This window comes from Lonchura striata, chromosome 6 (assembly GCF_050655825.1).
Source record: "Lonchura striata isolate lonStrDom1 chromosome 6, ASM5065582v1, whole genome shotgun sequence".
Taxonomy (NCBI): domain Eukaryota; kingdom Metazoa; phylum Chordata; class Aves; order Passeriformes; family Estrildidae; genus Lonchura; species Lonchura striata.
The window spans coordinates 14,976,969-15,003,797 of NC_140708.1; the positions used below are offsets into that span (position 1 = coordinate 14,976,969).

At 42.0% G+C, this 26,829-nt stretch overlaps 2 protein-coding genes across 7 annotated transcripts in view; one reads left to right on the forward strand and one right to left on the reverse strand.

Annotated features, from left to right (window-relative positions):
* The window catches only part of LRIT1 (leucine rich repeat, Ig-like and transmembrane domains 1), a 66,119-nt gene extending 41,069 nt beyond the window's left edge, over positions 1 to 25,050 (forward strand). The window contains exons 1-4 of one of the 2 annotated variants that reach the window (XM_021536147.4): positions 12,827 to 12,959; positions 15,421 to 15,887; positions 19,118 to 19,423; positions 21,668 to 25,050. In XM_021536147.4, coding sequence (XP_021391822.2) covers positions 12,838 to 12,959; positions 15,421 to 15,887; positions 19,118 to 19,423; positions 21,668 to 22,653 — 1,881 coding nt within the window. In that variant the 5' untranslated portion in view covers positions 12,827 to 12,837 and the 3' untranslated portion in view covers positions 22,654 to 25,050. Of the gene's footprint in view, positions 1 to 12,826; positions 12,960 to 15,420; positions 15,888 to 19,117; positions 19,424 to 21,667 lie in introns of those variants that run through there. The other variant, XM_085582407.1, reaches the window with a different exon arrangement.
* The window catches only part of RGR (retinal G protein coupled receptor), a 52,943-nt gene that overhangs the window by 19,472 nt on the left and 6,642 nt on the right, over positions 1 to 26,829 (reverse strand). Inside the window, exon 2 of one of the 5 annotated variants that reach the window (XM_085582413.1) lies at positions 3,844 to 3,941. The exons of 3 other annotated variants lie outside the window; for them this stretch is intronic. Coding sequence is in view for 1 of the 2 variants with exons in the window: in XM_021536148.4 (XP_021391823.1) it covers positions 2,411 to 2,489 (79 nt within the window). In the remaining variant the exon portion in view is untranslated. Of the gene's footprint in view, positions 1 to 2,410; positions 3,942 to 26,829 lie in introns of all 5 variants that reach the window. One more of the 5 variants, XM_021536148.4, reaches the window with a different exon arrangement.

Below are 26,829 nucleotides of genomic sequence, written 5' to 3' on the forward strand. Positions count from 1 at the left end.
GTATTTAATATCCATCATAACATTCCTTTTTGCTTAAGCCCAGAAATCCCTCAGCCATGTTTCAGTCAACCTGCTTCCCTTTGGGCTTCTCAGGGTAGCCTACACAGTACTTGGGTTACACCAGCTCAATCTTATTACTGTCCCTCGTCAACAGACTATACAAGGAAAGGAAGAATCTAATTATGAAAAGCAGTCACTGAGAGACTTAAAAAAATAGGTTTATGTTGTTCCTCAGAGAGTGATCCAAGCAACCTGAGCTATTCACCCAGCACAGAGCTGTGCCACTCTGAATCCCATCCTTCACTGGTTTAAACTCAAGCTTTGTCCTTTAATGCCCTTTTCAAGGCAACCTGAATTATTTTAGCTCTGATGAGGATCTGACTCAACATCCAGACTCTAAGTCTCAGTTAGATGAGAGGCACTATGCCTTTGTGCTCTTCTTGGAAAAAGAAATGCTGTAGCACAGAAAAAATCCGTATCTCCTAATTCTATAAAGTAGTGTAGTTATGCTTATTGTCTTAATTTTGCAGTTACATAAGATGGATGATTTTTTTCTAGTCAGAAATCCTGCTTCTACCTTTATTGCATTAATGCCTGATGGCATAACCATAGTAACAGCTGATGTGTGTCTATCATTGCACAACATATAACAAAATATTTCCAGGAGAACTATTTGGAGCCATTTGAGATCTGCTGTTGTTAGTTCCTCCCTGCCAGATTACCTCCCACCCACAGGGTAAAACTGATGTCAACTCTCTCAAATGCAGAGAAGCCTTCAGGAGAGATGTGTTCTGAGCATATTTAGAGTACAGCTGAAGAGTTATTACTATATCAGATTCTTTTTCTATCTTTTTCCTCTTTTTGGAAGCCTCAGGCTTTACCAGATTCTGCTTTCCTGAAGGTCAGCATGAGTGTAAAAATAGAGAACTTACTAAATGTTTTTAAAAAGTGTTTAATTTTCATTTCTAGATCAGCAAATATGTTCACTTAATAAAGTGAATGCAAGTCTTAACCACAACGTTTTTCTGCAAACTGCACTTAGAAGCTGCCACAAGAAAAGGAGAGGTCTTCATTGCCTTTGTCTCAGAGTGTTTCAGAAAGTGAATTAATATTTGATTTTTTAGCTTGGTCTTCTAACCCAGATGACAATAATAAAGTTTTAATGCCAATCTACTGGGCACATTCTGCCTAAAACTCTATGGAATATACTTATGTTTAGTAAATCATAAATGTATTGGACTACACCTAGTTTTAAGTGAAGGTTACCACGGGGCTTTTTGCTGGAACTTCCACAGCTGCAGGACCCTGGCAGGCTGCAGCCCCCAGCACAGGTCAGGACTAGCAAAGCCAGGGTCTCACAAGCATGTCCCCAGCAGGACCTGGCTCTCGGGCTCTGCCAGCCCCCAGTGCTGTCCCTGTTCTCCTCTGCTTCCACCCTCGGGATCGGAGTGCAGTCCTGCCAGGCTGTGCACATGGCTCAGGACTGTCTGCCAGGCTTAGTTCTGTTTAGGCAGCAGCCTGCCCCTGGGCAAGAAGTAGAAGCTTTTTCCCCTCTCTTCCAAAGAAGAGTGTCTGACAGCATTTCCAGCTTTCCTGTGCAGCCAGACACGAGCTCAGGTGCAAAGCAAAGGTGAGCAACCATGCTCCACGTTCATGGGGTGAGCTAATGAGCATTTATCCCACTCTGAGGGTGCTCACAGCTTCTCCTCCTCTGCTCTTGGGCCCCACAATTCCAACATCCCCGTCTGATCGGCACTATGCAGGAATGGGATCCCAGGCCCTGGGACTGACACCAACATTATCCTACCTATGAGCCTTTGCTGGCTGCCAGGTAATATAAACTCACAGTTGTGTTGCAGTCTCTCAATAAGTGGAATATGCCTTAAGAAAAGATCACATTGGCTAAATTAAATTGATATGGTTTGTTACTTTTACCCAGCAGCCATTAATTGCAGTGCTACCAATACAGTCTGGATGTATGCTAACAGTTTGCAGGTTTTTTTGGAGCTATCATGTTTGATTGTAAGACAACCATCACAACCCACAAAACAAACAGTCCCATTTTATTGAGAGATTATCAGTCATTTCAACTTCTTTCCCCAGAGGAAGATAAAACTGCCTTTAAAAGTCAACAACAAAACATTACATCCCAGGTTCCTGAGAAGAGAGCTGAGTAGCAAGTACTTCACTGCCACAGCTACGCATAGAGTGCAGATCTTCACAGCAAAAAGCTTGCAGCTCACCCTGATTTACTCACCAGAAGTAATGAGTGCTCGGTGATGTAGCCACAGTAGCCAGGGTCTGCACACCACAAATGCTGCCGTTCACTCCAATTTTCCTTCCCCCCTCTTACCAGAAATAATAGGAAGAAAAAAATCTTATTGCTGCCGAGGTCCCACACCAAACTTACCTTCAACCAGCAGGGCAGTGCCAATGGCAAACACTTCTATTTCAGTGAAGCCTTCAGGGAGAGGGTGTGCAGTGACCATTCTTATGGTAAATATGCCAAAAGATTTAACCTCTGCCCTCTGTTATAGCTCTGGGGCTGTCTTTTCTCTGGATCTCTCTACTTCCAGTAGCCCAAGGCTTCTTAAAGGAGCAGCTCACGTGCAAACACATGCTGTTATTATATAAAAGCTTTGGGGTTTTTACTCCCACCACTGCAATCCCTGCAGGAATGTTATTAGTGATGGGACTAGCATCAACCCGCACTCCCCCTTCCCCTGCAAATCGTATTTCAGACACCAGCAAAATGAAAGCATTCATGGCAATTACAACAAGTTCTTTGTAGACACAAGATTAAGAAACCTGTCCAGTTAATTTTGCAACACTGGAAAAGAATTAAATGTTGTGGAACAAAGGAAACATGTAATTGGGGAGTGACCTGAAAAACAAAGGGGCACTCATTGAGTTGATAATTAGAGGAAAAGTATGAACCAATAATTTCTGCAGCTTGTGGATTTCCCTTCACCCATTTTTTTAGAAACTGGCCAGTGTATTTTTCTGGTAATGACTGTTCTCTATATTAACATATTTCTTTTTTGTAACTGGCCTTAAATTAATATGCACACTGGCACAGCTTGATTAAAGACAAACACAAAGTACTGATTTGGGGCCCTAAACATACAAGGATGTGAGTGAGTTGCTCAGTGGTGAGCACTCACAGGAATCACCTTACTGTCCTTTTGGAGATGTTTGGGGACTGCAGTCTGGGTGTACAGTGGCTCTGGAGTAGGTGCAGCCTGCAGCTTGTCCAACCTCCAGATCATTGCTTTAACAAGGTGCCACTAACATGATAGTTGTTTCTTTGATACATAACTTTCTTCATTTGATAATCCTACTGCAAACTGGGAGCAGAAAGGGATATGAGCACAGGGGATATGAGCTTCCCCAGCTCAAGCCCCATGCTGTGCTGACCTGGCTCCCTGTTGATTGAGGTGTCAGAGTAAATTTGCTCCAGATGCCACCAGAGCTTGTTCAGTTCTCCTGACTACATGGTGAAGCTTACATTTCAGGGACGTATTTACAGTCAGGGGTGTTGGTTGAAGATCGTGGATTTTTTGCAGTTTTCCCAAAATCTGTGCTTAAAGGCTGTGATGCCCAGGAGAACTGATTAGAGCTTCAAGGCTGTTGTGAAATCATCTTGCTGAGTTTTTTTGATACCTGGTATTCAGTTTACAGCTCTTTTTGATGTAGGTAATTGCCTTGATGGATATGCTCTTCGATTTTGAAGTAGAATTCAGGAGGGTATGATATTTGTTAGGCTACTCAGATATTTGGTTTAAGCAGAGTAAAATTACATTGCACCTCATAAATCCATTGTTATGTTTGCCTTTCACTCACCTACATGTCTTGATGACAAAGAAGGTGACAGTCCTGCCTTCTAGCATGGCAAATTAATGATATAAACCTGTGTTTTAATAGTGATCCATTGTGTGTTCCTGCAAAAAAAAAAATTAGTGCTAGATCTTGTAAATATGATGTAAATCTTCCTAGTGTGATAGTTCTGAAAATGGATGGCTCATTGTAATGCTTGTCAACATAAAGCTGCACAACTCTTCTAGACTGGGGATAAAGGACACAGATATTTGAACTGCCCTCCTGAGGCCTGTCTGGTAAATTTGGTTGCCTGCCATTGTACTTCACCTTCACTCCCAGATGTGTTACACTGCTGGTAGTTTTTGTGGATTGAATTAAAGTCTGTGGGGCAAACTTTGCTCATTCCAGTACTATTTCTTCCATGAAAGTAGGCTACTACCCCAGTCCCCTTGGAATTAACAGACCTTTATTAGAATGATTATTATTAACTTGTTGACTGCTTTTCTTAAAGTATCTTAACAATTTCCATGTCTAAGTCTCATTTAATTTATCAGTGCAGAGTCTAATTGCAAGTCAGTCATAGGCAAACTTTCTAGTGGCAGTTCAGCATCTGACTCAAGTGAAATTCATGTTGACAGAAACTTCTTTCATCAGTCTCTTAAGTCCTTTGCTGATGCTGTGTTAAGCTGACTTCCTAGGGGGGTGTTGAGATAGTATGGAATGATATATGGTCCAATGTGGCTTCTAACTTCAGTTACAAGTTCAGGTTGTAAATGGTTTTCTTCAAGCAAAGAGGAGGTGCAAATAAGGAATAAATTACTGACTTTGATAGAATCTTATAAAGATCTTTTTCCAGTTCATAAAACAAAGCTGCATTTATTTCCTTTCTGTCCTTTTTATGTAAGATGTAACCTGACATTGTGTATTCCTGTGAAGTCAGGGAAAACGTGCAGATAATAACAGGTTTGCCAAAGACACTCATTAACTCCTTAGTGATGAAGTTTTTAGTGATGCCTTTCTATTTTATGCACTCTTTCAATAACTACTTGCTCTTTCCAAATTGAGGGGGAAAGGTCTTTTGCTCAACCTGATGTCATCCTAGAACTACATAATTTGAATTCCACTGTTCTCTTTTCTGCATCAATAACAGATCCATTTCCTTTTATCCTCTCACTTAAGAATAATTCACTGGTTACTAATCAGTTTGCAAGGAATGCACAGAAAAAGTGTATGATAGGTTCTTGCCAGATGTTCCTATGGATTTCATAGAACTGTATAGATTTGGTGGGAGCGCATTAATCTTTGTAAAATATGCATTGGTACAAGCACAACAAAAAAAGGTGCAGTGCAAAGATAACAGAGTGCTCATGCACTCTGAATTTTCTTCAAGCAATCAATGCAGATTACTGACACAGTGTTTTATATTCACAGCAAGAATTTTGCTAAATTGATGTGTTATTATTCCTCTGCCTTCCTAATCCTTTCTTCTAATTCAGGTTTAGCCAAATTTGACTTTTTATGTTGAAATATACCTTTAAATGAAACACGGCAGCATTTCCCAGGAGAAGCAGGCTGCAAATGCAGTCACCCAGAACTGCAGTTTGGTATCACTGAAATGAGTGGTAATCTTGGTCCTCATGGGAAAGGCTTCTTGCCAAAGAAAGGAAACAGAAAGAGTATTGTCTGGAGACCTTCTAGTTGCAGTTGTGTAAATGTGTTTCAGCTTGGTAGGGGTGATAGGGAACATGACCCAGATTGTAAATAAGCACCTGGTGTTGGCCATAGGAGGGATGATGCAGGGAAAAAGTCATCACAGCAGTGTGTGGACAGGCATCAGCCCTTTGGAAATGCCTGCAGCCACATAATAACCCTTCTCCTCAACAGTCTGCATAACACAGTATGGCACCCTGCTCAATCTGATTTTCTCTGCAGCCATCTCAGAGCTGTTGGAGGAAGATGTAGTGGTGAAGGCCTGGGGAGAGCCCAGGAAGCTTGGGGCAGGCAGGAGCCAGGGACTGTGCTTTGGGGAGCAAGCGTGGCAGCCCCAGGTGTGGTGGGGATGGTGTGAGGGGCCCAGGGCAGGATGGGGTCCAGGCGTGGAGGTGCTGTCTGTGCAGAGGAAGGTAGAGGAAAGGGCTCACTTGCAAGTACAAAGAAAGCATCAAGATCAGGGATAATTCTGGGGAAAGCTCCTTGGCCATGCTGAGCAAAAATGAAGGAGCTGTAAACTTAGTGGGAAGTAAGAAAGCCAGGAGGGACAACTTCAGTGTCAGAGGCAGAGCATTGCTATGTCAAAGTCTCTTCAAAAAAGGACACAGATCTATCACCTGCTCCCCAAATATCACACTTTAGTCCTGTAATTGGCTCTATGAGGATGCAATGCCTGAGACTGGCTTCCCTGCCTGCTGCTGCACTTCAGTCTTTTGAGAGTCAGAACATCCTGTAGAGCTGGGAAGCATTGCCACTACTGTTTGAGTTACCTCTCCAGAGACAGGTAGCTTAATTCACCATAAATTGAATATGTAATTCATAAATATATGTATATCCACCCAGGGTAGAAAATTAATAGTTACCAGAACATTTATTGCATCCTAGACTTCTTAGTCTTTGCTGGATGTACCAAACATGATCATCATCAAATATGCATAGCTGTTGCCCTGGTCTGTTACCCATCCCTCAAAATGCATTCTAGACACCTATAAATGTGTTTTTCTTTCAATTAGCCTACTAGTTTTAGAGGCATATACATATTCACAGTATAATGTGATATGCTGTCTCTCTCTGCTGAATAGTGACTTTGAAGGAGAAGGCAGTCCTACAGAATGCAGGATGTACCTAACACTGGTAGTGCATTTCCCCCTTGGCATTGAGACCTTCCCACTGCAGAAGAATAACTCCTCCAGGGATTACAGTTCAAAGACCAGTACCCAGTTATCAAAAAACCCTCTGCTTTCAAGAGGGGCTTTAGTTGTATTAAGAGAGGATTTGCACACCAGTTCTCCTGTTTATTATTTCTCTTGTAAAAAAGCAACATGATTCTCCCTGAACCATTTCTCATGAGTCTATGCTACTGACCATGTATGTAGATGAACTTCTATACCACATATGACATAGTCACATCTTTTTTCCTGTCAATGTATTATTGTATATTTTGTTTGTCTCAGCAGTTTTCTATCAGTGTCTGTGTCAGAATTTCCCCAAATTTCCTAATGATATTTCCCTCACAAACATTACTTCAGCCTGAATTCTGCATTAGTTCAGCCTCAACTTCAGTGTAAGATCTGTGTTTACTTTTAGAGGGATTAATCACATCTAAATTTTTTCTCATATAAAACCCAAATGTGTTAATTATCTAGTCTAAGCTAGGCTTTTGTTTACTGTTACTGGATGCAATGAGCAGAGAAGAATAACATAAAAAAATAAAAACAGGGGAAAAGCTTTTCTTGTTCTTTGTACTTTTTTTTGGTTGTTTTGTTTTCCCAAACATTTTCTTGGTCCTTGTAAGACTTGCAGCTTCCAAGAAGTATACAAGAACTGCCACAAAGGTATGTACTCAGCCTGCAAAATCTTGGAGCTGTATTCAGGTAAATCAGAGTAGGAAAGCTGGTGACTGTCAGACTGGCAAGAGGGCAGAGGGTTGCTGTGTAAAACACTCTGCTCCATCTGCATTCAGGAGCCAGATAAAAAATGCTGGATGTTCTTGCATGCCTGAAGAAGCAAAATAAAACAGCCACTGTTTCCTAAGCAGAGGTGACTCTGCTGGGCTTAGACAAATACTACTAAGGTCCAAATCAGAAAAGGTGGTTGCAATCAGCAATATTACTGCATGACCCCCTCTGTCATACAGCTGAGGATGCTAAGCCCAAAATTAGCTGATTTTGTTGAACTGAGGGAACTACACTGGATTTTAGGCCATAAATATACAAAAGAGATATGGGACGAGGAATATAAACCCAAGAAAGCATCACTCATTTAAAATACATCAGATATGACCATGGTATGTCCAGTCATTAAACTGGGATATTGGGGATGTGTATGTGGCTGAGGCATCTTAGAGAACAGTGCATTTTTCAGTGAGAATGATGCTGCTGGACAGACATTTATGCTGTTCTAGGTGTTTTTGGTAATCCCTGATAATCAGTTCCTCTGCTGCCTTCCCTCTGTAGAGGAGTTCACAAAGGGTTTGTCCCAGAGAATTTCGCTCTGGGGCCCTGAATGTCCAATCCTGGAATTTGCCTGTTGCTGTGGGGCCTTTGTAGAAGAGTAGAAGAGCTATGGTGGCTGGCCTACTCCTCCCCTAAGGTGAGGCAACAGCTTGTGTCCAGCTTATTTCTCTGGTTGCTGAGGGGCTCATTCTCCATTGGACCTGGAAGCTCTGCCCAGCCCTTCACAGCCAGGCGAGGTGTCGCGGTGCCTGAGCGCAGAGGGAGCAGACAGGGAGACACCCAACCCAATCCCTGGCTGGGTGCCACCCTGCATCCTCTGCCAGGCTCTGCCTGCTGAGCACTGCTGAGCACAGTGCGGCCTCGGGGCGGTTCTGCTGCACGCACAGAAATGGGCACAGAGCAGCATTCATGGGAGAGGTGTGTGAGCTCATCTCCCCCACAGGCCAGAGGTCTGCCCTCACATCTGCTCTTCTGCACTGGCTCCAACAACCACGCTAAATATGCACAAAACAACTACCACTGATAGGCTTGTAATGTGCCCAAAAGCTATGGGGGTTTGTTTTATTTCTTCAGCATGTCCAGAGCTCTGGTAATGACTTTGGTCCTACAGGTCTGGAGGAGCTGCCTTCATCAGCATTAAGTGCGAGATCCAATTTAGAATGACGTCGTGCATTAACGCGCACGGCTTGCATCAGTGGGAAGGATTTTCCACTTTACGTGTGCCCTGCCAGAAGCTTCTTGGAGGTACATTTACCTAATGAAATTGATTTAGTGTCTGGCCTGTGTTGCCTGCTAATAAAATCTTTCATACAAAATCATGATAATAAGGTATTTTATGGCTTTCATTTATGCTAATATATGCTGTTTGATTTGCTTTATGCCATATTTTTCTAAGTATATGGAGAACAGAAATAAAAACAAATTCTGTCTAATTGCCATATTAAAAATGAAAGACTTAGTGGAGCATGCTGTGTTTGTCACTCAGGTTTAGCTGGAGAGTTTGTGAGGAGAATCTTCTGATAAAATATTTCTGGCTTTTCTGGGGGAAAAAAAATGGAACTATGATGTCAAGTAATTAGCTTAATCTCATTAAATACAAAGCAATTTTTTTTCTTTGAATTATAACCCCACCTAAGAAAGATAAGAAAGATTGCCTTGGCTGAACACAGCTGAACTTTGCTAACAGTAGACTTTGACCCCATTTGCTTTGCATTTATTTACACCAAAAATATAAATGGGAGATCTGGTTCTTCTCAGCGAATGAAAAACAAATTCTTACACTTCAGATGAATGACACATTCTGCTTCTTTGTATGCTTTTTCCTACAACTGATATTTTTAGTTTCATGCAGAGAAGAAACTGTTTACTTCCCTTCCTAAGTAAACAGCAAGAAGCACAATTATTAAGATTGGGAGTGCAGAACTGTAAGTAAAGAGCCTAACTCCCACTAGTTTCATTATGGAATGGAATTGTCTGTCATGAAAAAAAATGTTTTTACTCTGCACTGCAAAATATAGTATTGATTTTAAAGTCTCAAATAAATATCACCTGCACTTACAAGGAAATTATCTAATGACTGTTCATTTTACATTGATAGCATAATGTGTGAATAACTGTTCAGTAGTTGGGAGGAGGTAATACACTTAAGCCTTAAAAATAGAATGAAAATCTAGAAAGCTGTTGTACTGCAAACAGTGCTTCAGGATAAACCAGATTTTTTGTAGAAGCAAATTCATAGTCTTGTTGAACACAGCAATCAGATTTTGCTTCCAGTTTTATTTCTCCCATCTCCCTGAATTAAGGAGGGAGCATGAATGTAAGCAGAAGCAGAATCTTCTTGCAACCCACTCATCATCAATTCTGCCTCATGCAGTCCTTGACATGCAGGTACTGGCATCTCCTCTTACAGCTTTAAGGATCTCTTTTCATCATCTCTGTTTCATTGATTCTCTCTGTTCTTTTCTGCTTGCTCCATTCTGAGACTTCACCTCTAGTACTGCATCCAGTTCAGGGACTCCCAACGAAAGAAGGATCTGGACCTGCTGGAACAAATCCTAAGGAGAGTCATGAAGATGATCAGAGCCTGGAGCATGTCCCCTATGAAGACAAGCTGAGAAAATGGGTGTTGTTCAGCCAGGAGAACAGAAGGTTCTGGGGAGGATTTGCAGCAGCCTTCCAGTACCTAAAGGGAGCCTAGAAGAAAGCTGGAGAGACTTTTTGCACAAGGGCGTGTAGTAACAAGAGGGAATCACTTTAAATTGGCAGAGGACAGGTTTAGATTATATATTAGAAAGAAATTATTTACTGTTTATGAAGCAGTGAAGCCCTGGAACAGAATGGCCACAGAAGGTGTGGATGCCCCTCCCTGGAAGCGTTCAAGACCAGGTTGGATGGGGTTTTGAGCAAGTGGTTGTAGTGGAAGTTGTCCTGCCCACTACAGCAAGTTCAGAATGAGGTGATATTTAATATCCCTTCCAAACCAAATCAAACAAACCAAACCATTGTGTGATGCTATGATCTATGTAGCCTGTGAACCAGGGGAATGTATCTGTTCCCTGCCCACCAAGGCCTTGCTCCTCTACTTCTTTCTCCTCCAGTTCCTTATGTCCAAAGCCTACCTGAGCTGGTTTCCACTCTCCTGATGAAGCTCTTGTTGAGATCTGCAGGGTGAGGGCAGACTCACTCTCTTAACCATTCAGATCAAGGCTAACATGGTGTCTGTGTCTTGATGGTTAACCCATCATGTGCATCATCTGGTGGTGTGTTGATGAAGGATTATAAAATAATCCAATCAACAGGGAGGGAAAATTCCAACATGTAAGTGCTGATAAAACATAGCTGGGTTAATAGTTAACTGGTCCTTTTCCCTTCCTTTTCCTCCTTCCAGAGACACACTTGTGAATACACTACAAGATGTGAAACCTGTTCATGTTACTTCTTTTATTTATCTGGTTTTATTAATCTCTCAGCCTACCTCCAGGTCTTTCTCTTTCTTGTTCAGAAGTGACTCTGTCATGTTAAGTAAATAGCAGCTTTCTTGACAAAGTGCAGAGCATTAGCTGCTGCTAAGGTATGCTTTGATTGCTGTTGATTTTTACAAATTGAGTTTACTTCTACTGCTCCTGCCATTTAGTGGTAACTTAAATGTTTCATTAGTGAGGCAAAATTGAGGTGCATGAAAGCAATCCCTACAATATAGTTCTGCTTTCTACAAGTTTATTATCCAAGACCTCCAATAGAGGGAAACTACTTTATCAGATGTGTTGAAAAGAAAACAGATGCAACAGGTTAATTATGTTGCACTGCCTTTTCAAATAGAATTTAACTTCAGATGTTTCAGTCAATGTTGTAAGTATTGAGCTGAAGCAGAGTCTGGGCAGCAAGGCAAGCTGACCAATGAGTACACTTAAAAAAACCAATAAGCTTGGTCTTAGCTTGGAGATCATTAAGGGAACTGAGAAATCATTAAATCTAGAAATGAGACCTAATGGAAGTCAATGAGAGAACAACTATGGATAGTTCATGAGCAACACTGCATTATGTTCTCACCTCTTCGGAGACACATAATAAGATACTTGAATTTCTCTTTGAACAACAGTAAATGTAGAATGTGAAAATATCAGGGGGGAAGTAATCCTTTGGGCCATCCTCTCAATACATGATTTCTGCAAGCCTTAATTAATTATCAGAGTAACTTGTGAAACAAGCTTATGTGAAATGGCATCATAAAATATCTGTTTAATAGTTAGCCCCAAAGCACATCTGGATTACCTTGAAACTTCAAAAGTTCATTACCAAGAATTATTGAAATATCACCAGCATAATTTCATTGTGAAGAACACAGGCTGAACTGTGCAGAGAAGGGCTCCACTCCAGAAATCCTGGCAAGCAATCTTTGTTAGGAACAACACTGATGTAAGCACAGTCTTTAACCTTCAAGTAGTTTGTAGTACATAGATAGGTGTGTTATTGCTGCATTTCTGAGTGGTAACTTCTCATTATGTATTCCAAAAGGAAAAGCAGTATCAACAGGTCCACAACAGGGAGAAATGCTGGAAAAGTGAGGTGAGTCTTCAGCTGACCTTAAGAGAGAACTGAGCTTTTCTTAGCATTCCTGAATTCCTGCCACTCAGCCCTGCACCAGGTGGCATTTCCCAAAAGGGTCACTTATCTGAGCTTAGCTGTGTCAGCGAGTCCGAGCACAGTGGTCAGTCCTGCAGGTGGATGCTAGCCCTGGTAGAAACTGAAATATGTACGTATTTACTGGGTTATCAACTGTTTAGCAGTAACAGACTTGTTGCCAACAGTTCAGTAATTGCTTTATCACACTAGGAGTCTTTAAAAGAAAATAAAGCCTTTTAATAGCATCACTATATATATATATATATATATATATATATATATGTATAGTGTTAGATAGAAGGCTTACATTCCATTAGCACAAATAACTGTTTTAAATCTTACCAACACCTCTGCGGGGAAGTAAATTATTGCTAATTCCTGGTCAGATCAGTTATCTTGCCTGTGATGTAGGTCCCCCAAAAATATATTTGCTTTTTTTCTTGCCTGAGAGCCCCAGACTGGCAGAGGAAGGCGTTTTGAAGGGGCTGCTGAAGGAAGAAATGCCGTTAGTACGGTTCCAGGAACCAATAAGCACCTTCATGAAAATAACTCAAGTCCCCATCCTTAATCCCTGCCTATCCTTTTTTATCTGATGGACTCAGCGAGCGCTGGAAGATCCCAGCGTGGCTGAAAACAAAAGGGAGTTAACAAGATGTGAGCGGCGAGGGATAAAACAATCGCCGGAGCCCTCCACGCTGCCGAGAGCCAGGTGTGCCCATGCCCAGGTGCCATGTGGCTGGCGGGGACTCTGCTGTGCTGCTGGGCGCTGGCAGCGCTGCCCCGGGCACGGGGCTCCTGCCCCTCGCAGTGCAGCTGCGCCTTCCACAGCCTCGGCGAGGGGACCAAGGCCAGGTACGCTCTCGCGGCGGGGTCGGGGGGTGCTTCTGCTCCTCCGCGAGGATGCTCAAGGGAGACAATATCGTGTCTGGACTTTGTGGCCATTATTTTTCCGGCTGCTCCAAGCTCTGGCTATATTTGCAGAGGATTAGCTTCTGAAAACACAGTAAGCTGATTTCAGAGAAAGCGTTTGGGCATCTCTTCTGTGAGAACAGAAGTGACATAATTATTGCTGGTGTAATGGCAAAAAAGGAATAAAATTTAAACAATTTTTTTTTTTTTTTTTTTACTTTTCTGCTGGAAATTCTGGTTCTAAAAGGTTTTATTCTGATCTGCTGGTTTGTTACTAAAGAGTGACTAGATTTGATTCACGTTGTGGTATAAAACCCAACAATTTACTTAAAAAATCTTTCAGCTGGAGATTTTAGGCATAGCAATATACTTTATACAAGAATGAACTAAAAAAACAGACAGTAACAAAAAAATTAAAAGAAGTTCATTCTCAGAGTGGAAACTTTCCATTAAAAAAGAAGGCAAGACCAGAAGAACATCCATCTTTGAATGCAAAGCCATTGAACATATATTTCTCTGGAGGACTGTTACAAAAGAGTCCTTCTGAAGGGTAAGCACGAAGTATCTGACTTAAAGAAAATAGAGGCCATATTTTCATAAGGTGTGGTTCACAGAAGAGGAGGTTTTGTGACAGAGATACAGGATTTGCAAAATCCTTTGTAATAAACTTTCTCAAGGCTGAAATATTTTTTCATTACTGAAATATTTTGGAACCCCATGAAATAGCTCTACTTTCTTATCTCTTTTATGGCACTATAGATTTAATACTAGAAACTTTCCCAGTAAGAAGAAGCATGGTAGAGACACAAGTAGCCTGCAATTGCTAAAAAGGGAGTGTAACAGTGTGAGAGCCAATTATTTCTCCATAAATGTGACAGTTCCCAGGGGAATTTCCTCTCAGTGACTGGAAAAAGCTGTTGTACATTTTAGTAAGATACATAATGAAGCAAATATCCTTAGTCCCTTAAGGAGCATAATGCTGCCTTTTTTATGTATTATGAATTCATATTTCTCACTAGAAGGAGATTATCCCATAGATTAAATGTTCAGTGCTCACTGACATAATTTAGGGACACTATGAGAAGCATTCTGCTTTACTGCCGTGGTCCTTCTGTTAGTAACATTTTGTGACATGACTACACAAAGTAAAAATGTTTTATTGAAAGTGGATTTCTAAATTTTTCTTATTTGATAGATTTTTATCTTCCTCAAAATCTCAACTTTCGGCAGAGGGTGGGCAGGATTTAATGCCACAATAAAAGTGTTGGGTGAGAGTAATGTACTGTGTTTTGATTATAAATTAACAATTTAACTGCAGGCTCAAATAGCATTTAAATCTGGGAAGTTTGCCTGAGCAGTTCAACAATGTTATATATTTTTGTTGATTGTAGAGGAATAATTGCTTTCAGCCAAAACCAGCCTGGTTTTGACAGCTTTGTAATATTCTGTTTATAGAGAGTGTGATAGAAAAATGTTACTTGACTGATGACATTACATTTCTTGTGGTGTCTTGTTCAGCAAGTGAACTGGAACACACCCATCCAAACTCTTACCTTTTGCAGGTGGCTTGGTATTTTGTTAAGAATTTGCCTTCCCCTACTTGCTGATAGGCAAATTAAAATTCAGTCTGAGAGACCTGTTTTATCTCCCTTCATTTCTTATGGCTCTCTACAATCCCAAATCACATTTTTTGTATGAAAGCTGCAAAAATGCAGCACAGGCTTTTCATGCTTTGACCTTTAGAGATTAGAAATGGGGAGGAATGATTAAAACACATAAATCTGCCTTGCTTTCAGTATAGCATTTTCCAAAGAGTTAATTTTCTGTGCTTTCACTCTCATGACTATACGTGCCTGCGGTGCAGTGACTGCTGCCATCTTTACACACCCTCCATAGTAAAGCAGAGTTTACTCCAGAGTACTTCCAAGGAGTTGTTAGCTGGCTTTCTTATTCTCATTTCTCAAACCAGAGTTCCCATGTCATATTTAATCTATATAACTTCTTGCCCTCCCACATGTCAATAAGGCTTCTTTTTGTAGGGATTTTGTAGTTCAATTTATGGATCCTTTAGTTTTAACTTGCATTAGAATCCTGTTGTGCATGAATGTTGTCACTGCTATCATAAGTACTCTAAAAGACCTGATAGCAAAACCCAACAGGAAGACTGAATAGGCCAGGTTTGGACTCACACCACTGCACTCTCTGCAGTCAGAAGGCAGTAATATGAATTACTGCAAGTTGTTGTATTTACAGTGATAATGCAGTGATCAGCAGCAAGAAAGAAATGACAAGAAGAAATCTTGTGAAAATAGAAAGGCAGATCAAAATCTTGCATTAAAATAAGGTTTCAAATATTTTCAAAATAAGAGTCACATCTTTGCTTGTTCTTGTCTTTCCCCACCAGGACAGTGCTGTGTAATGACCCAGAGATGACCCTCCCTCCTGTGAACATCCCTGTTGATACAACCAAGCTTCGGATAGAAAAGACAGCCATCCGCAGGGTGCCAGGAGAGGCTTTCCACCTGCTTCACAACCTGGAGTACCTCTGGATGCCCTACAACTCCCTGGCCAGCCTCAGCAGCATCACCTTCAAGGGCCTTCGTCGTCTGCAGGAGCTGAGGCTGGATGGGAACAACTTAATATCATTCCCTTGGGAGAGCCTGGCTGGGATGCCACAGCTGAGGCTTTTGGATTTACACAACAACGAACTCACCTCAGTCCCTTCAGATGCTGCTCGTTATGTCAAGAATATCACATACCTGGATCTGTCTAGCAATAAGCTGATGACTCTTCCTCAGGCTCTCATTGCCACCTGGGCCAACCTCCAAGCTGTTCCCTACTTCCCCAATGATAACTCCAAGATCATCCTAGGTAAGAGAAATACCTGCCATTTTGCAGGGGACACAAATGTCAAGGGTTCCTCATCTCCTTACAGCATTTTCACCCACTGTGGTTACCACAGCAAGTACACTGCTATTATACGTATACAATTTAATAGCCCAAATAATGTGTGTAAATTCATCTGCATATTAACAAACTCGCCTCAGGCTCATCACACCCATCTTATTATGCAGTAAATTTGATTACTTGCTTGGATCTTTGCAGCACAAAATTGGTGACTCTTGCTCAAGGCTTTTTTAGTTATTGCCACTGCCATTTTGCATAGAAATATAAATATATTTACAGCTCTTCATCATTTGTGTGCTCTTTTCTAATAGCACTGTGTTTGGAATTGACCCATTTTAAGCAGAACTAAATAAAAGGACGGATTATTTATTATGCCTAAGTTAAAGAGGAATAATGCCATGACTGAGCATAAAATCTGGGTCAGAGCTGCCAATTTGTCTCTTCCCAGAGCCTTGTTTATCTGTTCTCAGAGAATTAAACCCTAGTCTACCCGAACACACCAAGACAGTGCTGTGGTGAAGGGCAGCTATGAAGCTCCAAGAAGGGCACCTATGAAGTGCCAAGAATACCCTTTCTGGTGGCAGCTCTAGGCTCCCCAGAGGTACAGCTTTGGGGCAATTACCCATTTTTGTGTCAGGGTTTCTCACAGCTGACTCTCAGTTGCAGGATGTCCAGGTGAGGTTCTGAGCCCGTTTCTTCGTTCAGGGGATTATTGCATGGTCTTTAGCCATTGTTCACTGTTCAAATCCATGACAGGTTGATGATGGCTCAGTTGTTGCCATCTGCATGTACAGCCTCTGCAGCCAGGGCTGTGAGCTCAGGCACCTGCTGATAATCTCAGCAGAAGCACTGCAAGTTTCCTCTCACTCTGGCAAGTACTTGCTGCTCTTTGTTCCCTTGATAAATTTAGGGAGGTGAAGTTTTTAAAACCAGACTGCAGTGGAAAGAGATACAAGACTTTAAAAATGTACAAAATACCACCTACAAAGCTTTTAGTGTCCTTAGCAGATGTTGATGAAGGTTTCACTAGTATCAGGAGAGGAGCAGGTGTTTCACGATCCTGTTTTGCCAGATGCAGTAACAAGTTCTTTAAACCAAAATTGGCAGTTTGGGATTGCCCATTTCATTTGTGGCAAGACTGCCCAGATCATACTTTTTCCTTTTTATTTTTAGAGTCAAGTTATGTGTAAAAATGTTATTCCATTCAATACAGATTAGGAGAGTGTTTTATCAAGAACAAATCATGCCTTGATGCACATGGCCAAATTGAATAGTATCCAGCTAGGCACAGGCTGATTGTGCCAGGATCCTAAAAAAATCATGCAGCCATATGAGTACAATGCTAAAATTAATGCAGTAATGTACAGACACTCCAGCTTCTAGGTCCTATCCTGTGGACACCCACAGGAACCATGGAGATAAAATGCATGTCCCTCACAGGAGCAGGCTGAGAAAACACAGCTGCATGTTTCTGTTTCACTCTGCTCATGACTGTTTCTCATGGAGGCATAAAAAAATCATGAATAATAAAAAGAGTCAGCCCAATCCATTTCTTGTCTGCAGTGCATCACTGTGACTCCAGAGCCACCACTTGCAGACTCCTTCAAGAAGAAGTAATTCCTCTGCTAAGTTGCTGGCTGCTAGTCTGTGCCAAGGGTGCAAGCTTTTCCACATGAGGGCTGCCCACGTGAGCCCATGGAACTGTGCTGTGCAGGGCAGCCAAGGCCTCACTGGGCTTTGTGGGTGCTGCTGCTTCACCTGGGATCAATTGTTATATAGTGCATGAACTAGAAACTGCTGGCAAAAATGCCATAAAACAAAGCCAAGCTGAATGTTCACTATTTACTTAGTCCCCTTCACTATAACATATTAATTTAGAACTGAGCTCCTGCCAAAACCCATCACTTCTAGATCCTCTTCTAAGCCCTGGGAAGAAGATATGGAACGCACTCAGAAGTTTTTCCACAGCATCTTAAAAACAGTTTGAGGCAGTATTAGTACTTTTCCCTTTCGGGCAGGTGCCAGCCCCCAGGCACGTCCTTGGGCTGTGCAAGGAAAAGAGGAGGTGCAGCCCCCTCAGAGGGAGCAGAACTCACCCCTGTGGCAGGCAGGATGCCTGGGAGCCATGCTCCTGGCTTAGGCTTCAAATGTGTGCCTGGGGTTTGATGGCATTAATATCCCTGGTGCCAATTCTGCTAGCTAAAATCATTAGAGATACCTGTCCACAGCACAGCTGGATGCGAACATTTGTAAGTAGGATGACACAGATTTAATCAGAATGCAGCAACTTCTGTTCATGGATATGCATTGCTCCAGTTCCAAATTTGCTTTTTCAGTACTATCTTCACAGGTCTATTTTTAATAATGTATATTTTTTTTTCAGAATTGGAATTCAATAGGTGTAAACTGGGAGAGCAGAATAAAGAAGATAAACATTCCAAGAGTCTGAAACAGGAGTGTGTTTTTCAATATATCTCTTTCTGTGTGTATAGCCCGAACATAGTTATGGTCTATCTACATTTTTTATATACCATAACAGGCATATTCTCCAATTTAATCCCTAAAACAGTTTTTCCTTGTTATCCAGTATCAATTAGAATTTCAGGAAAAGCAACTGATTACCAAAATAATGAAAATAACTTAGACTAACAGAGCTGGAAGACAACTATGGCAGGCAAGTAGGACCAGCCACAGCTATTGCAGGTGTGAAAAGTGGGATGATAATCTGGCCTAGTATTTTAAGAATGTCCAGTGAGAATTTTCTGGCCTGTCTGAGACTTCATAGTCTCCTCATGCCAGAAGAATCCACAGCCCTTCTCCCATGAGTAATTGTTTCTTTCATCCTGGAACAAAATGTATTTATAATAAATTCTTGTTTTGCTTCTTTGTAGGCATGAATCACAATGTTTTCATTATATGAATAATCCTGCTTTAAACTTAAAGAATATGATTTCAGATCAGGTTTGGAGATACTTTAGCAAGTCACATTTATTCCATTCTGGCAACTGTGGGCTCCATCAGATGCAGCAGCAGTGGGGGTACACACCCCTCCTATCCCACATAGTCCTGCACAGGCAGTTCTTGTGGAGCAGACTGGGAGTCTACCACACTGTCCTGCTGAAAAATAGAAACCAAAGTGGGAGAAACAAAAGGTGCTGTTGGAGTGACTTAGTGCCCCAATTTCTTTTTGACAGGCTTGCAAGACAATCCTTGGGTGTGTGACTGCAGTCTGTACGAAATGGTGCATTTCCTAAATTTCCAGTCTCCTAACATAGCCTTCATTGAGCCCAGGCTGAAATGCTTCACCCCCCGGAGCCTTGCAGGAGTCTTCTTCAGCCAGGTGGAGCTGAGGAAGTGTCAGAGCCCTGTGGTGCACACATCTGTGGCCAAGGTGAAGACCATCCTGGGCAGCACGGTGCTGCTGCGCTGCGGCACCACGGGCGTGCCCATCCCCGAGCTCAGCTGGAGGAGAGCTGATGGGGCTCCCCTGAATGGCACAGGTGGGTCTGGTTTAAGCTTTTCTGCACACGTGGAATGAGTGAGGCAGACCTGTACTAGGTGCAATCCACTCTTGCACTGTGATTTTCTATAGACTATAGAATTACTTATATGTTGATCTTAATATTATCAGATAAATGTCTGTTATCATGTGCAGGAAGTTTTGCTTTCTTTCATAGCAATTCTGGTGGTGAGATGAGGATTCTCTGTGAATCTGCTGGAGCTAAAGAAATGAAATATTTCCAATAGTAGCAATTAGCTGTTTTCAGTTAGTTAATAATTCAGTCACTGAAAAGGCTTTCCACTGAATTACTCTATATTCTATTCATGTATTCTATTGCTAATCCATTAGGAAACATCTCCGGCAGAGAGATGTCTGATGTGAATTCAACTGGGATTCAGATCAGCTGTAGAAAAAAGAAAAGGTTGCAAACATACAGCATCACTGATATATTAAACAACAAAAAACCCACTAAAATACTTCAGTGGGAATGTCCCCGAGGAATCATTCCCTCTGACAGACTGACAAGCTGTCCTGGGAAAAAAGGCTTATGGAAGAAACCCTGACCACCTGGTCTGAGCACCTCTCCTGGGGGAAGCCTTCAAACCAACACTGGTTTTGTGACTGATCACGATTTCATTTCCATTCACAAGAAAGTTTGGAGCTGTAATTGCAACACTGGTCTTTTACTTTGTGATGGAATTGAGAGAAGAAGCCTTTGTTCTGCTGAAGACAGCTGTCCTTAGTTTTTGTCCTAGAAGTTTTCAGTCAGGACCTGAACCTTCTTGCCTCCAACTTGCCCTGAATACTTCTGTATCCTAGTCCTGCCCTGACTTCCATAGAGAATCTAAACCCAGCAGATAAATTGCTAGATATTGGGTCTGATCTTCAAAGGGTTACAGGGCTCCTCCGTGCACAGAACAGGGAAGAGAGCAATTTTCTTTCTCAGCAGTAGAACCATTTGTAGTAAGTATTGTTTCCTGGATCTTCACATGTCATTGTTCTGTTGTGCACGATGTAGCAGAGCTGCTCCTCATGATGATAATGTGTACCCATCATGCTGCAAACATGCCTCCTACACTTGGAAAGAGAGCCACCACAAAAAATAGAATGGGATGATTTCCTGAAAGCCTATGTTTACTTTGAGCTACAACTGAGAATGATTTATTTTGTGCCACACTAAATCAGATGCTAGCACCTTTCAATAAAAAGCTTCTGTGCCAATGCTACAATGTGACTATTTTGAGGTGTTCTTAGCAGAAAGGAGTGAGAAACAGTACACAGTCTGTATCTACAGGTTATTGCCATAGGTAGACCCATAGCTTTGTTTTTTAAAATACATACTCAGTAAATAATTAAACTGAAAAAGTAACTTATTTTATCTTGTATTTTGCTGTCATTGGAAGGGACCCTAGTTGCCAAGGCTGGATCCTGACCCCAGGAGGGCTTGGGAGAAGTTTGCATTCTCTCACCTTTGCCTTTCAGATATCTGGTTTACCTTTCAGCAGAAAAGGGCTGAGACAGCACATGCCCATCCTAAGGAGGCTGGTTAAATCACGAAGAGGATGCTTTACCTTTCCACAAGATCCCAACTATTTTTTTTTTTCTGCACCAGTAGAAAAAGGCAAAAAAAGCTAGTTTTAGTCTGCAAGTAAATCACATGAGCAAATCAACAGGCAGCTATGTATGTATCATTTGGTGGTAACCAAATGTACACCTCTGTAAAGATAAACACCTGCAATAATTAAGTAGTAGAAGGGATATTATCTTTCAACTATTTTCCCATATACTCTAGGCTAGTCTGTGTGTGTTTATTACAATAACATCTCCATTGTTTGCATTTTCTTTGCCTCCACAGTCTGCATCAAATGCTCTAATAGATCATGTTGCTGCCTGCTCCATCCACTCTTTCAAGTATTGTACTTATATAAGAATTTTCAAGCTTTTATTTTTAATGGAAGAACCTTTCCTGTTATGTTTTAAATCTGTACATTAATTTTGAGGAAACAGCATCAACTTTTTAATGTATATTAATTTTGAAGCAGTTCAAATCCTGACATAATCTAATTATAGTCCTTTTCTTCAGTTTGATTTTGTAATGTTCTTAGTGGTGAGCAGAAACCATGATTCTTTATCATATACTTTATTGAGCAGATGTTTGGTGATGGAGTCTTAATATTTTACAAACTTGGAATTAATTCCATTTATTATTGCCTGTTTATTTAACATGTCTCCTGCCTTGCAGTTCACCAAGAGATTTCCAGTGATGGGATGAGCTGGTCTATCCTGGGCCTGCCTGTAGTCTCTTACCTTGACTCAGGAGAGTACATCTGTAAAGCAAAGAATTTCCTGGGGGCAACAGAGGCGTTCATCTCGCTCATCATCACAGACTCAGAAGGCACGGATGACCCTAACTCCAGTGCCAAAGGCACATGGAATGGCAAGGCCAGCGGGATGGAGGCAGCTGCCTACAATGACAAATTGGTGGCAAGGTATGTTATCACCACCTCCACTGTGCCCACCCTGGGGGCTGGGGTGGGCACCGGAGACAGCGTCCTCCTCCCAGACATGGCACAAGACAGCAACTCCCAGAACCTGCTGGTGAGCCCCACCACGGGCCAGCAGGAGCCAGAGAGGATGGTGAGGTCTGTCAGGGTCATAGGGGACAGTGACCAGAGCATCACCCTGGCCTGGAAGGCACCTATGGCAAAGAACACCACGGTGTTCAGTGTGCTTTATGCTGTCTTTGGGGAGAGGGACATGCGGCGGATCAATGTGGAGCCAGGGAAGACCAAGGTCACTCTTTATGGGCTGCTGCCAAAGACCAAGTACATCGTGTGTGTCTGTGTGAAAGGGCTGATCCCCAGGAAGGAGCAGTGCATCATATTTTCCACAGATGAAGTTGTCAGTGCAGGAGGGACGCAGAAGCTCATCAATGTGGTTGTTATCAGCGTGGCCTGTGTCATTGCTGTTCCTCTGACTCTGGTGGTCTGCTGTGGAGCACTGAAACGGCGCTGCAAAAAATGCTTTGTGCGAAAGCCCAAGGACGTGCAGGAATCCTATGTCACCTTTGAAAGCCTGTCCCCCGGGGCCAAGGCGAAAGGCGTGGAAGGAGAGTACCTGACCAGGCACACCCCTGACGAGTCCAACAGGCTGCTGTCTGCCCGCTCCAGCGTGGACTCGGAAGCCATACCAAAGATAGAGGGACAGCCTAATGAATACTTCTGCTGACAGCACCTAGGCTGACTGTCAGCTCCCCAGTGGGAAGCATGTGGCTGAATCTGTGACTCTGTGCCAGCACTGCAGGCCAGCCTGTCCATGCTTCTGACATGTTCTGGAAGAGGATGCAAGAGCATAGACGGTGCCCAAGCTTTACAGAAACATGTTGCTCATGCCACCTGGGGTTGGTTGCTTTGTACCCAGTCAAAAGCTTCTCTGATAACGGCCTCATTCTCTTGGACCACTTTTTTTTTTTTTTTTTTTTGCCTGTCAAATGAAGTATGCACACTAAGTGTAAGGACATTAAGAAACATTTCTGAGTGTGCTCTGCTTGGTATTGTTTAGGACCCGCTCCACAATATGCTACGTATTTCATTCTCAGCTCTTTTGATGTTCTTTCGGTTGACAAGATGGAGTATTTAGTAATTTTAATAAAAACACTTAGGAAAGTGAAGATTGAGAGTCTTACCTTTTACACCCTCCATGTTTTCATGAAACATACAGCTTGATGCTTAACAGATCACCAAATAGAGATGTCCAGCAACCCTTTCTAATATGTCCAACATAATTACAACTCTATGCTCTGAATTCAGAGAAATGTGCAAAGGAGATTAAAATGAAGAGACAATCCACTCCTAAGAATGCATAATAGAGAGCATTTGCTGATCGCATTTTGTCCCTAAACTCTGTTCTAAAGATATGAAACAATAGTAAAGGTCTTTCAGTATCAGTCCTAGCTGGGATTTTGTATCTGTATTGTAATTAGTAGAATATATTTTATACCAGCTATGCTACATTACAATCATAAAATGGCTTACTTTGCACATTGTGTGTGGTGGTGTAATGCTTTGCAATCATACTGGAAAACCTACACTAGAGAGTTTTGCAAACATCTCCCAAACCAGCTCTGTCACTGCTGCCTGAGCTCCTGGCAAAACCCATGGTGAAGGCCCACATGATCAGCCAGGTAGATGTGACTTGGTCATGGAAAGAACTTGCTTTGTGAAGAGTAGGAGAAAGTGATGTGGTGTCAGACCACTGGCCATGCACACATCAGCCACTCCTGACTATGGTCTCAGTGCAGTCTTTTTGGGTTTCAAACATTTTACAAATTCAAGGACTCTGAAAAAAGCCTGTCTAATATTAATCTAAATGTAGTCAGGGTGAACTGACCAGTCATTTAAGTTCTGCAGCTTCACTGGAATTTGAATCTGAGTGCTTATCACAAACTAATTCCCAGATGTGTAATTTTCCACTCAAGTCCCTCATGTAGCAATACTGTATATAACATTTTTCTCTTTGTAATAAATATTATTCATGAAGAAAATTATATATGTTCTGCCAAATACTGAATGGGAAAGATCCAGTCAAGTTGAAATGCTAATGGATAAAGCTTGCTGAATTGTTCTGCAATGTGTTTGTAAATTTATTGGAAGGACTTCTACTCACATTCTGGATGTGTATGTACAGTGTGGCTTAACAAGATTCACTGGCTGGGATGGAACCCTGTATGGATTTTGCAAGTCCTCCTTGTACACAGAAGGGTTTCACTTATGTCAGATTACTTGGCCTGATGGAAAAAGCATGTCATTTGATCTCAACAAAAATACCAGCAACAGGGATACATCACAAGAGTTTCTGAAGGACTCTTGTACTCCTTGCATTTATGACAAGGAAATTCTCTTTTATTGGGAGAATTTGTCAGTCCCTGTATAAAATAATTCATGCTATTTCTATCACTGGACTGTGTAGATTTTTAGGTTTACAAATAAAGTTTTGTAAAATTATATATTTTAATGCAACAAATTGACTGATGAAAGATGGTGCATAATAGATCTATTCCTTATTTATAAAGTTTAATAAAATGTTTTAAAGTTTTGTCCAGCCTGCTTATTAGAGTCAGAAAGAAACTGTCTTTCCAGAAGCAGTTTTTGTGCTGAGTTGCAAGGATTGCTGTATGTAAGCCTGGGTCCTGCCCACATATGCAGCAGGAGCACTGGGCTGTGCAAAACTCTCCCTACCATTGCCCTGGATGGGTAAGCTCCTAAAGAACCAAGGCTGTCCTGAAGTTTTCCTGTGGTGAACAGAGTGCACCTGCTGCCCAAGGACTTTCCTGTAAATCAGGTCTGCAGGAGCTGACTGGGAACCAGAATTATTCACTTTTCAGCTGACTGGAGACATGAGCTGGGCCATTTGTTGCACCAGCCCGGGTGAGGAGCAGCCCTCACCTGCTGCGAGCCTCGGTCTGTGGGCTGGCTGTGGAGAAGCCACCAGCTGGGCCAGCCCTGGCCCTCTTTTCTTGTGCTCCATCGAGGGATCATCCTGGGACATTCACTGTGCATGTGCTCAATTTTACAGACTCTACTGGATATTTTTTGTACTTTCAATAAATAGTGATCCCAAATAGAATATGTGATTTTTCTCATTCCTGTGCCTTCCCTCACTGTCTCATAGCTGAGGCATTGCAGTTTATCATCTCATTGCTGTTGTTCAAGACAAGCCTTTCTCTACTGCACTGATAGTTCATACACAATAGGCAACAAGAACAAACTTGCACAAGTTCTGTCTTGTCTGGCATTGGTCAGAGAAGAAACCCTGTACTTGCTAAATTATGAGGGAAATTTCAAACCATGAAGGAAGCTGATGTGACTTCAATGCTCTGGGTCAGCTTTTCAGAGGTATCAGATATGTAAAGATGTACCTCACTGGATTTTCTGTTTGTCATTGAAGGGCTGTTAGGCACCTAGTTTCATCCTTACCTCCAGGTAAGGAGGAAACCATTTCTTTCTTGATTAAAGTCAATTCTCAAGATGTGCTGTAAGAACCAAAGCAAACATCTGCTATTGCACTCCCTCTTAACAAGCTTGGACAGGATATTACCATGCCCACTAAACCATATTATGTCAACTCAATTTTTAAGCACTTTGATACATGCACTATCTGAAATACCCAACTGTAGCCTTCAATGCCTATGTCCTGCCCAGCAGTGATTTCTAACACTGAAAGCCGTGGCAGAGGGACTATCTGAAAAGTATCAGCCCAGACTTGATTTCTTACAAGAAGAAATGTCATTTCAAGATGGAGTTTGACTCCCCAGCCATAGCTGGCAGCACACAGTGGGTGATCTCTTGGCATTTGCTTTGGCAATCAGCGCAGTCTCTTAAACTCCACTTCCCATAGACACTGTCTCTGTGGAGATTTATTCTGACATCTTGAGTTTTAGACAGCTTGTTCTGCATTTTGGCTTCAGCCAGGATGCCACATGATGTAAAAGAGCAGCTGAACTGAGTGGACATCTGCTGTCACAATAGTGACCATTAAATTTACAAGCAGGCATAAACCGGGCGGAATTAAAAAGGCAGCAAAATCCCAGTCCAGTAGGGAACATAAGCCTAATGACTGTGCCTAACGCTGGGGGATTTATTTCCCTTACTTCCCCCTCCCCCCTTCTCCTCCCCATTCTCTCTACCCTAATTCATCTAACTTAGGTAACTGGTTCACCACTGGACTCTCAGGTTAATAATGAACCTTCTGAGTACACTTGGGGTTTGGATATATTTAGATAAATGGCCTCTCAAGCAGCAAATAAATACCAGCCTGAAAACAGCCAGAGCATTGGCCCATGGTACTGAATAACACCACTCTTTGAAAGGCCATTTTCTAGCCCTGTAGAAGATAGGTCAGACTGGCAGGAATTGTCATGTGGGAAAAGGAAAACAACTGCAATTATTTTTTATTGTTTTTTTTTTTCTCTCTTAAGCAATTCATTTATTTAAAATAAAGTATTTCTAACAGAGAACCCTGGATGTAATTTTTCTTCCTGTATCCCAGGACATTTGGCATTGTGCCTGAAGATCTACATGGAGGGAAACTCCAGTAGTTTATAAACCTGTAAATAAAGAACACTTCACTTTTCATGAAAGACATTTGAAGACGTGACTTAGTTTAAGACCCTCCCCATGGGCCATGGAGGAGGGGTGGGAAGGTGATAAGGAAGAGCTCTTCCTTTCAAGCAAAGTAGATTTGGGCCTTAAAAGTGGTGAATGCCACCAGCTGTCCCTCCTGGTGCCATTGGCACAGCCAAAGCATCCCACCCCAGAGCCGCCCCGGTGCCACGTGTGCTGTTGTCTATCCCAGCTCCCTGAATCCCTGCTGGGTGTCTCCATCCCTCGTGCTGCCACCTCCCCA